Genomic DNA, 12,167 nt, shown 5'->3' on the forward strand with positions numbered 1-12,167 from the left:
GTTGTGTGCTCCTCACCGAAAAATGTTAGCACTGACCTATTTTTTTGCTTGCTCATCATTATTGTAAGGTCCCTCTGCGAAACTGGGATATCTGCGATGTGTGTAGCGAAATCTGGGTCTGGTGAACATGAAGTTTTCTTCTCCAGGATACATCATTTCGTTGTTCGGATTATAAAACCTTTTCCAATATACCATTCGTTTGTCAGCAGTAGGGCCATTGGACAAATTATGGTCTTTAAGTACTTCTGTTTTTACGAAGCAATGTAAAAATAAAACTAAAATGAACGCGATTGAAATCATCTTAATAACTTAGATAAAAAAATCTAGACTAAGCACACATTCAGACTTATATATAAGCGAATGGGTTGGGCACAAATATCTGATTGGATGACTGTTGATGCAGTAGACAGCTAACTGCTGTTTCAAATAAACATGAAAACATCTTGTGAGTATTATTTGTGCTTGAATATAAATAAACATGGAAATAACTAGAAAATTTATAAGCATTGTACATGTAAGTTGTGTATCGACTAAAAAGTGCGGGAAATGTCTAGTGTACGTTACTAATTCCTCGTGATAAGGAAGAAAGTATGTAGCTATATTCTTGTATTAATTGCTCTATAACTTTTAATGATGAGAAAATCTTTTCAGGTAAGAAGAGTATGAGGAGTATCATGTTTGCAAATTTTATTGCACATAGAGTCAGCCCCACAAGTTAATTAACTTGTGGGGCTGACTACACATCTATTCAGATTAGCAAGGTTTTTTGCATTATTGGATGTACAACACACCAACTTAAAACTTCTAGGTGGGTTAGTTTTAAATTCATGATATTGTGGAGGGTAGATGGAGCATTCAGAATTGCTGAAGTCGTGATATATGTTTTTGACATTGAAAGCCGGTAAGTATCCAAAGATTTGGTTTATTATGGTTCATGTCTGAATGCTGTAAATCAAAATTCTCTCGGTTAGAAAATCTTGTCTCATAAAACAAACAAGACAAGTGAAGATAGAATGGATTGAGTATGTTCGTTACTTTAGCTGTTAAAGTGCTTGTTGAGTTGTGATCATATACTTGTGTCTCAGGTTCTTTCAACGTATTTCTGCAATATTTCTATTGTTACAATAATTCATTGAAATTATATTCCTCTTTAGATTTAATTACATATGACCTGACTTATACTGACATATTCCTTGTCTTGTTTCATACGCTCTTCATCCATATTCACTAGGCTGAGCCGTGTTGTGCCGTCTTCCGACTCATAGTAGGAGTCTGGTTGACTTGCGTCCATCGCTTGAAATTGTTTGATCAGTTAGGTTCATAGAATTCGTCAGCCAGTATAAATTAGGCTTGCACCATACGTACTGAAGCATAGAGTGTCATGGGAAATCATTGGAAGTAATCAGACCAGGGTACTGAACATTTTATGGTGTTTCTGGCTTCGAACTAGGCTTATTGCAAATTTTGAATTGCTTATTTGTCGTGTGCAAGGTGTTCACAATCTACCGTTGGGAATTTTCGCCAAAATAAATCCATGTAGGTCGTATCGACAAGGATAAACTCCTAACTTTCTGTAGTTTAGTATTTCTCAGCTTTCGTCTTCAGATTTCATCTTTACACCACTCGGATTATCAGTCATTCCTTCTTGTGTTGCAGACGTGTTATTTATTTCTACCCACTCCACAGCATTTTTTCTCCATTTTTATTCTTCTAGTCTTTTACTTCATACTACTTTCGGTATCGTTATACCTTCCTTCTTGTTGATCGTCCAATTTCTTACAGATAATACAGCAGTTTTTGTCTATCCATATCTGTACATAGTCCTGGTTTGTTTATTTCCGACTGATTTGTTCTAATCATTCTGATTAAAGGTTATTTATGGGATAAAAACTCATGACGCTTTTGAGTAGATGTTTTCCAACAGTGTCGCTCGTAGATTGTAACCTGCGATCACTATCATGAGCTGTGGACCCTGCTTTAGCGGATGTCACTCCAAATCTCTTTCTGTTCATACAATATGATCTTGCTTTTATTGTTCAAGTCTGCACTAGTCAGTTTTTTTCGTCGTTTGTAACCCTAATACTGGCAAGTTTTTCAGTAAACTTTGGATGAAGGTTTTATCAAGTACATTGTCAATATAAAAAAATAGTACACCGACAGGCTAATCGGTTTCGTGAGCTTGCATCCAGTAAGAGTAGTAAGCTTATCGAGTGGTGACCGTCGTTAATGTCAACCATTACTGACTCATATGATCTAACAAATGGTCGATTCACCCTACCTTGTGTTTCCTAAACATTTATTACCTCCGCTGGTCAAAAGGAACAGTTAATAATACGCTATAAGCTACTGGTTCCAAGTTCTAGAAATCAAGCTAGTTTTAGCCTATAACCAATCTGTCGAAAACAGTTTTAAACGGAAACATTACTTAACTTAAAAAGACGTTCTTCAGTGACCTGAAAAGAACTACATCTGTAATATACCTATGTCTAATTACTTAGGAACTATAGAAAGACACTGTCTTTTTCAATAAACATTAATTACGGTGGGATGGTATCACTTGTTGATAACCAGATTATATCAACCTTGGACCTTGCACAAATACGTATCAGCTTAAGTTGTCACACTACATAGGGACAGCATAAAAACCCTAGCAAGAAAAAAAGCCTACGTCACTTACTTAACTTACTTAGGTCTTGAAAAAAAGTTTACGGATTATCTGAATATGCGTAGAATGTTTCGTACACTTGATGTACGAAGAAGTGTTCCTCTACATCGATGTTTAGTTTGTACTGCACTGAGGCAACGGGTGTGTTGGTTTGCCACATTAGTTTTGCATATTTAGCATTTAACCACGAATTCCTGTGTGAAGGTCAGAGACACAACTCGATCATGTTAATTAAGTTGATCAAAATGTATTGAACCTGAAACTTGATTAAAATGCAAAGACCCTAATGACTACGCACTTGGAGAGAAATCACTAATGGTATCAAGGTTATGGTATTACTTTAAAGTGCTCAGTCGTATGAATAAGGTATTTGTGATAGGGCTTACAGGTTCCATAACGTCTATGTTGGTTTGCTTATGTGGTTAACACACAGTAATTTGCTCAAAAGTTAGTAAAGACTAACAATAATATATCGCTGTGTTCATCTTGGGACATGTACAAAGATGCAGGCTTCGTCAATGAAACTAATATAGCAGTTGTACTCTGTCTTTGTATATTTAATATAATATGGTTCACTTTCAACCACAGAGTTGCATGTATAACTCCAAACCATGGGTGCCACACTATTCTACACCTTCATTCTTCAACCCTTTTATTTTCGCTTGACTTTTATTTTTAAAATTCTAATGGTAATAACTTCACAATAGATTACTATGTATTCCTATCACTAAACTGTTTTCATTTCGCAGTCTTAGTATCCCATTTCCTTGTTGTACATAATAAATCAATAGTGCATAAAAAGTGATTATAGCTATTCTTTGTATGAACTTCTTTTAATCGATCCCAATATTGACCTTAGTAGCTATCTTTGATATGATGTCCCGACCGTTGTTGCTACCTTGACGTGGTGGTCGGGCTTGCCTATCATGATGAAGCAACCGAGCTATACTGGCTGGAACAACCGTTCCTCAAGGTCCTACCATATCAGACAGGTCGGTTGAAGAGCGGTAAGACTAAAAGCAACAAACCCAAGGTCCGAAGGCGAAGTCGTACTGTTGACTGTACAGAGGTGTGACAGCAGTAAGGTGTTTCCTTCAGACAACCAGCATGAAAGCGATGCTGCCTTCCCGCAAGGAGGGGTGGGGTTAGAAAAGATGGAATCGAAAAATGCCTACCTCTCCTTATCTCACGGATATCCGTCTCCGATGGTAAGGTCTCAACAAGTACAGAGCTAACACGAAGATTACCCACAAAAAGGTCGTGTGTGACCGACCTCAAGCAGTTGTCTCTTGGGCACTGCGGTCACGCTCCCAGGTCATTAAGATCACCTCTACTCCAATTTCGTTTTCAGGTGCCTCCAGAAGAACCCTTCCATGGTGTGGGCAACCGGGGAGTGATAACCGCCCTCATACCTCTAACAGCACTCAAGACCGCTGTATTCATAATCAACCTCTGTCTTCACTTCCTATTATTGCTCTTACATTGACTTTCACCTCTAAACTTCCTTCTTCGGCTTCCCCCTCAAGTGTCACCATAGCCAACGATTCGAGTGCTCAAAACGCTGTCCCAGGTCTACTGAAACCTCGCTCCAAACTACACATTGGAGCCTTCAACGTACGCACCCTATGTCAAATCAGTCAACAGGCTTCCTTGGCTAGAACCCTAGAATCTCGTACCATTGATGGGTATTTTAGTATTCCGGCACAATGAACAGATAATGGTGGTCGTCTGCTGCAACTGTGCTCAGACAATCGTTTATTTTTAGCAAACACAAATTTTATGCATAAGGAGAGACATCGTCTAACATGGCGGCTCGTGCACCAAACCAACGATGGACTCAAATAGACCGTATTGCCATCAGTCATCGTTGAAGAGGGTCGGTAGAAGATTGTCGCGACCGTGAGCAAAGGTGCGCAACGAAAGCAAGAGAGATGAAAAAGGCGGCTATAGGGAACACAAGACAGCTCTACAGACTAATAAAAGAAACTGGAATTAATAAGTCAAGTGTAAGTCAGACTATTTCGGAAAAAGACAACACCCTCATCTGCTCTTAGTCCAGACGTTTAGAACGATGGGCGGAGCACTTTAGGGAACAGTTCAGCTGGCCTTCAGCGACTCTACAACTACCCTCCATTCCCAGACTGTGAATGGAACACTGAAGTAGGTCCCCCAACTGTAGCAGAAGTTCAAAAGGCTATAGTTAATCTGAAACGAGGAAGGGCAGCTGGTCCAGATGGATTGGCTCCAGAAGTCTTTAAGGATGTTGGTCCAATTTTAGCGATTACGTTGACTAATATTTTAGCTAGGATCTGGGAGTTAGACGTTATTCCATCTGACTGGTCACAATCACTTATCGTCCCAATATATAAGAGAGGGTCAAAATCATCCTGTGGCAACCATAGAGGGATTAGTTTAACTAATATAGTATCTAAAATACTAGCCTCGATAATTACCAGACGCTTAACTAAGACTCGTGAACTACAAACACGAGAGAATCAAGCTGGCTTCAGACCTGGTCGTGGCTGCATCGACCACATATTCACCATTCGTCAGGTTCTAGAACACAGGCATACTTATCGGCGTCCGACAATGGTGGTCTTTCTTGACTTAAAAGCAGCATTTGACTCTGTAGACCGCGAGATTCTGTGGCAGTGTCTGTCATTGAAAGGCGTACCCCAGAAGTACATAAACCTTGTGAAGGCTCTTTACTCGAACACTACCAGTGGAGTCAGAGCTTATGGAAAGTTGTCATTTGATTTTTCAACCTCAAGTGGTGTCCGTCAAGGCTGTCCACTATCTCAATTTTTGTTGAGCTTCATCATAGACCTACTGATGGAAGTAACATTCTCGGGTACTGATCTCCTTCCAGGAGGTCCACTTATCGACTTAGAATACGCAGATGATATAGTCCTGTTTGGTGAAGACGCTGACAAAATGCAGAGTCTTCTGGTTGCACTGAGCAACAATGCCAGAATGTTTGGAATGCGCTTCTCTCCCTCTAAATGCAAATTGTTGCTTCAGGACTGGTCTGCGTCAACACCTGAACTAAGGATAGGGAGTGAAGTAGTCGAACGCGTTGACAACTTCACTTATCTTGGAAGTCTGATCAGCCCTATTGGGCTGGTATCGGACGAAATCTCAGCACGGATTCGAAAAGCTCGTTTGGCTTTTGCCAACTTACGTCACCTATGTCGAAGGCGAGTTATCCGTCTATCAATAAAAGGACGAGTATACTGCGCGACAATCCGTTCTGTTTTACTTTACGGTAGCGAAACATGGCCATTAAGAGTAGAAGATACTCGTAAGCTACTAGTATTTGACCACAGATGCCTTAGAAATATTGCTGGCGTCTGCTGGGATCATCGGGTAAGTAATAGTGAGGTTAGATGCATGGTATTAGGGAACGATGGTAAATCAGTTGATGAGGTTGTTAATCTTCATCGACTGAGATGGTTGGGCCACGTGTTACGTATGCCTGAACACCGATTACCACGATGTGCAATGCTAACCGTGTTCGGGATGGTTGGAAGAAAGTTAGGGCATCAGTGCTTGAAGTCACTAACTCCTAGTCTGAGTCACGTTGGTAGATGCAGACTACTTGGTTGGGGTCCGCGTGACTATCGTAACCGATGGTTGGAGACTCATGGTTCAGAATCGATCACAATGGCGTCCGTGTATACACTCTGTCTTCCCGTAAACTTAGAGAATAAAGTCGCTCCATATCTTTCTTTCTACGAACTAATTCTTTCTTGCTGTACTATATCCTTATATGCAATCATTCTTTTATATATTACCACTTCTGAATTAACTACTTTTATGAATTTCGTGTTCATCTTGTTGTGTTAATGAGGTATGGCAACTTGGACCGATGCATATATGTGCCTGGTCTTACGTTGTAGCTGACTGACTGACTTGATATGATGTCTTAGGTTTTTCCGTTGCGCCTTATGGCATTAAAAGCTATTTGTCTATCTTTCAGATTACTAGTAGAGTTAACCACTTTAAATGTGGCTAAGTGGCTTCAAGCTTAACCGTGATTAAAATCCCAACCTGTAAATTGATGTGATATATATACCTTTATGCTTGAAAATTTGAACTTATGACGTTTTAGGACAGAAAAATTAACTTCTCTAGTTGAAACAAGTTCACTAATCAAAAATGTTTTTTAAACTACGAGATCGTATATCAGAAGAACCATTTACTGTCATCAATTTAGTTACATTTTTCGAATCCGTCTCATCTACGTACACTTAAAAATCTGAGTAGTACCATTCCTCTCCACATACAAAGCGAATGTCTGGTATTTGACTGTCAAGCCAGCCGCATGTATTTATGACGCCAATTATTAAACATCATAAAATTCCTTTCAGTCTGAGATGCTTAGACTTGTTAGTTTACCTTATGTTGTCACTCAGACTTAAAGAACATTGTCAAATATCGACCAGTTCGTCATTCACACATTTTTTTGCTGTTACCTTTTTTGCGATTTCACCGGGATGCTTGGTTGTGAAGTGTAATGAGATCATTGCCTCAACTGTCCCTCAGTCAACCACCCTTTGTACCACTATATATCGCCTGTGGTAGCTGTCATTTTTTACTTCAAATTTTCTAAAGGTTATTCATGCCAATGCAAACGTTTTTTGCAACAAATCGTCTGCCCGTCCGATCCTTATTACTTGACCAACAGAAACTTCTGATTTAATGTCTGCAAACGCTAGTTTATTATGTACAGGCTTCCGTTTATAAAAAATGAAATAATATTATTGAGTTGATCTAGAAGCTAGATTGAATGTTGGATGTAGAGGTCATTCGTGAGTTTTTAACATTTCTGCGCGGATTTTACTGTTACGGAGTGATTTACTTTAGAGTTCCATGATCTCCTGCTTACTTTTAGATAAGGTTATTTAATAATGGAAAATACCTTCAGTTTTTTGCTGAATTTTCTTATTTGTGGTACAAGAATGTTCATTGGTTAAACTGTTCTAAAAGAATATTTTAGTTAGTCCTTACTGTCTAACATTGAGCTGTTTTTTTTAAAAGACATTAATCTTACCACATGTGTATGTAACAGTTATTTCAAATTAGAAAGAAAAATATTGAAGCAGTTACAAAACCATGTACTTATTCATGCTTTACTATATCTATATGTCATGAAAAACTATTTAAAGCTTGGTCTAAAATTGATTATGAACTTATTCCAAGTATTAAAACGTTGAAGCTTAGTTCAAAGCAACCTTGTGATGTACTCGAAGCTGATGAAGTGGTTTTGTTTGAAAGAGCAACATTTTAGAGGTCGCTTGCCACTCTAGCTTTCCACATTTTGATCTATATAGGTAAGTGATCAGTATTGAATTCTCATAATGACTTCATAATTTTGATTTGAAGAGGTAAGCAACATTGTGAAACAATTCGAACTCTCGTGTAGTAAAGTTTCAGCGAATTTCACGAAGATCGAATTACACAATCAGTACTTTGCTGCATTTATTAACGTTTTTACATCTAATACATAGATTATGGTAGTGTGCTCTGATTTATTCGTCGGTATGTTTGTGGAGTTCATAGTATTTCTTAGCTTCATCGTTTATCACTATTCTTATTCTTTATTAATCGATGGTAATCTATATTAAGTAGTTTTCTTTGTACTACGTGTGTGATTTTATTTGCGCGGTTGCAATCTGCGCAACCTAATCCTTCGATTCACAGCCAAACAATTCAAATCATTGGTTAATCACAGCTTCACACTAGTCTACTAATCTTATGTAATTTTTCGGGGTTGGATCGCTAACCTGTAATATAAATCTAACAATAGTGACGTGATGGACGACATGCATACAATTGCAAGTACGATCATAACCGACATTGTTGTTATCACGTGTTATGATAAGAAATTTTCCAATATGAACCATTAATTTATTTCAGTGGTTGAGATCATGAGTCAATTGATTCTTTGTAAAGGAAGGAACATCTCACGCTTCACTTTTATGGGTTTAATGAAATAAACTTGGGTTTTATGAACAATATTCCTTATTTAAACAGTTATCAGAAGCATTGAATTTACAGTAACTGGTAAAATCAAGTTTTGTATCTTATCCACCTTTCAGTCAATGTACATCTACTGACTGTATCTGGATTTTATTAATCACATTCTACGTTTTATGCACAATTTGAACTCTAGATACCAAATGTACAGCCCATGAGGAATGTCACCGACCATTTATTGCATGTAAATATGTTGGTTAATTCTGTTTATATTAGTCTGAAACATTTAGATCTTAACTTGTTTGTGCTCTTTACGGACATTATGGAATTCGGCAACTTGTTTCGTCAATTTAAACTTCACAACGTATACTAAAAGATTGTGGATCACTTCTATTTTCTATAACCGTCCCTAATTTTGTCATAATTACAAATTTTGTAAATAATCACAAGTAAATGTCAAGTAAAAAGAATCTTTGTTTAATTATAGTAGTTAAATAGTAATTTTTAACTGAATTCTATCTGATGTAATCCGGTTATATGTTGATTGTTTTAACTTAATACTTATCAAAACCCTTCAGCGCCCTCCGCGGCTTTGCTGAGTATTCGAAATGCACGTAAACATTTCGAATATTTTGATCCCACTAACTGCGTTATACACTTTTGAGAAATTATAATGATAAACAGGAGGACGTTTCATCTCTTTCGTTGTACTAATACCACTGAACGGAACATTGTCCAGGTGCATACATTAACCATACCATTTTCACGCTTGCCTGTTGTCGTTCATTCTTTACTGTTGTCCAATTCTTATCCTAATATTTAGCTCTTAAAAATGTTTGACGGAATGCTCATCATTTATCATAAATTTTTAGCATCATTCATTTTTATCGAATTAACATAAAACTCACATTTTGATCTAATTCCCCATTATTAACATAATTCCAAGATAATTTGGTTGATGTGTATATTATAATCTCTAAATACATTTTTACTAGTTATTTTATCAAAATTATCTTTTTGTAAATTCCTATAAAACTTTGATTATAAAGTTGATTATCACTGTTCACTTTTTATTACATTAACAAATAAGCATTGTGTTCACTTGAGACATTAACGTACGAAAGACGCAAAACATACAGATGGTTACTCTACGTTGTCCACATACTAAATTATCTCAGTATTAGTCAGTAAATCATATCATTTGAAAGCCTAAAACTTTTTAAATCCCAGGCTTCCGTAAACTGAATCTCCCGTATTTTTGGGCAAATTACAAAACGTTACGGCTTTACGCAGTGGACATTTCACAATTACTGATAAGTATAATAACATAGGAATAGTCTACTCAAGGAGTTTTTATCGTACGCAATATAAGCTTCTGTATACAAAGTTGGTAATTCCTAACTGCTTCTGGAATCATCTGTTTACAACAATAATCCATAAGTAAACCAACAACTAGTTTTAAAATAACATCCTAGTTGGAAAGACTATTATTTTTGCTGTGGACTATATTCCAGACCTTTTGTGATTGTTTAATCTAGATCAAAATAAAAGGAATTTGTTGGAAAACTACTATGTGAATTAAGTCGAACAGGGAGCATCGATATGCTGTATGGTTAGAGATTTTACAGCAGTTAGGTTAGTCCAAATTTCATCACCTTTTATGGCTGACACAAATTCCGAGTGGATTATACAATCAACTACTGAAATTAGTATTGGAATATTTGTGAACCGCTCTTTTGTAAAATGTTTTGCCCGAGTTCGGTAGTCATCTGCAATTAGCAACGTTAGTTGGGAATAAAATCCTTAGAAGTGACGGGGCAAATTGCCTCCAACAGAAAACTGATGAACACCACTACGATAATAAACTATGAATGACAGCTTATTTAAGGAAATCCGCAGAGGAACTCGATCCGCGCCAAGTGAAATTCAAAAATCATCTGATACAATAACTATGGTTGCAATAAATAAACTTCCGAGGTCCAATCAAGGGCTGTGATTGTGGTTAAAGTAGTTATTCACTGCTCTTTGAATGTTCAGGAGACCAGTTCGAGATGGAAATTACTATCAAACAGACAATTATCTTGAAGGAAGAATTATGTTAAGAGATTTTTAGCGCATTCCCATAATTTAAAAAAATAATTATCAATATTCGTTTAGATAATGCTGATCAAGATATTTGATTAGGAAGATTCAGCGCTCTTTGTAATTCCGTTTACAGGTAGTGTGGGAATGATCTTGATTTTGGTGGGGCTTCAAATCTGCGCCACTATCTCAATGTTGGTGATTACTATTCTCGAGTAGGTCATGAAAATATCTACTAAACAGGTTGATAGATTGATTACTCTCTCTCGAGACGAAATAGGATAGTAGATGATTGCGCTGTATCACATAGGGTAGTGGAGCGTTCTACACCGAATAGAGCATTTGTGATATGACGTTGGATTTCATCTGAGTAATTGATGTTCTTAGGTATTTTATGAAGTGTAATCGTGGGGTACAAAATCACTAAATGGTTCATAAGTATTAAATAGCCCAGCAATGACAGTACTAGCTCGTGAAGTCTGTCTTTTTATTTGTCCTTCAATTTTGTGACCCGCTTTGTTGTACGCCTTTGTACCATAAGATTAAATTCCTTTTCAATGAGAAATGAAATAACGTTGTACGTTGTCACATCTTATTGTATCTATCAATTTAGATATGTGTGCGGAAACACGTACATAGGGAGGAGCAATCGTGATTTGCAATTAAAGGTGGGTGAACACATACGAAAATGGCTGCAGAAACAAATGAATTGCAGTGGTCAGCTAAGATCACAGGATAGACAGACATCATCCTTCATTCCGAAACATATGATTGAGACTGGTCATAAGGTTGACATCAAGTCAGCATTTGTAGTGTTGCATAAAAACCTTCAAGGACGTATACTAAGGTTAATTGAAGCCTTGGCTATGCGGAAACTGAAACTGCCTTTATGCATTTGAAAACATTTTGTCCTTACATTGAACCTACCCTGGTAATACTGATTTATTATCCAGAGTGGTTATCACATTGGTTTTGTGTACTTTATTTTTTTATTTGTTATGGCTTACATCTAATTTGTTTAATTGACCTTTACGTTTTCATACAAACATGTCTCAACAAGTACACGTGTGATCAGGCTGTTCAAAATGTATTGCGCAAATAAATCACATAATTCTGATAAACTTCATCTTCTCATTGCATCATCGAAAGTTATCAAAGGGACTAATTGTTTCAAATAATATTTCACATTTAAATTTATTCTGTGGTGCACAATGTGTTGAGAGATAAACAAGACGGCGACCAAATTCCTTATGTCCAGCATTGCAAATCACACTTTTTACTGATGATAAATAGAGTGAATATCTGTCTTATACATCCGTACAGTTTATGTCTAGTTCTTTCCTATCTATTTAAAAAAGTGAAAGAGTTAACTGATATTCATTTTAGATACATATTCCATTTTGATGTTTTGTCGTTATAAGTATATATATATATATATATA

General features: G+C 36.9%; 1 protein-coding gene across 1 annotated transcript; it reads left to right on the plus strand.

Annotated features, from left to right (window-relative positions):
- Nucleotides 1–546: 546 nt before the first annotated feature.
- MS3_00000429 (uncharacterized protein) lies at nucleotides 547–12,031 on the plus strand. Its single transcript, XM_051208196.1, has 3 exons — nucleotides 547–588; nucleotides 652–761; nucleotides 809–12,031. Exon 3 carries the CDS (start codon nucleotides 5,255–5,257, stop codon nucleotides 6,509–6,511), a length of 1,257 nt encoding a protein of 418 aa, XP_051073735.1. The 5' UTR covers nucleotides 547–588; nucleotides 652–761; nucleotides 809–5,254; the 3' UTR covers nucleotides 6,512–12,031.
- The last annotated feature ends 136 nt before the right edge of the window (nucleotides 12,032–12,167 follow it).

This window comes from Schistosoma haematobium, chromosome 1 (assembly GCF_000699445.3).
Source record: "Schistosoma haematobium chromosome 1, whole genome shotgun sequence".
NCBI classification, from domain to species: domain Eukaryota; kingdom Metazoa; phylum Platyhelminthes; class Trematoda; order Strigeidida; family Schistosomatidae; genus Schistosoma; species Schistosoma haematobium.

Coding starts and splice junctions, on each gene's coding strand:
- MS3_00000429 (XM_051208196.1), top strand. CDS start 5,255: ATGGTGGTCTTTCTTGACTTAAAAGCAGCATTTGACTCTGTAGACCGC.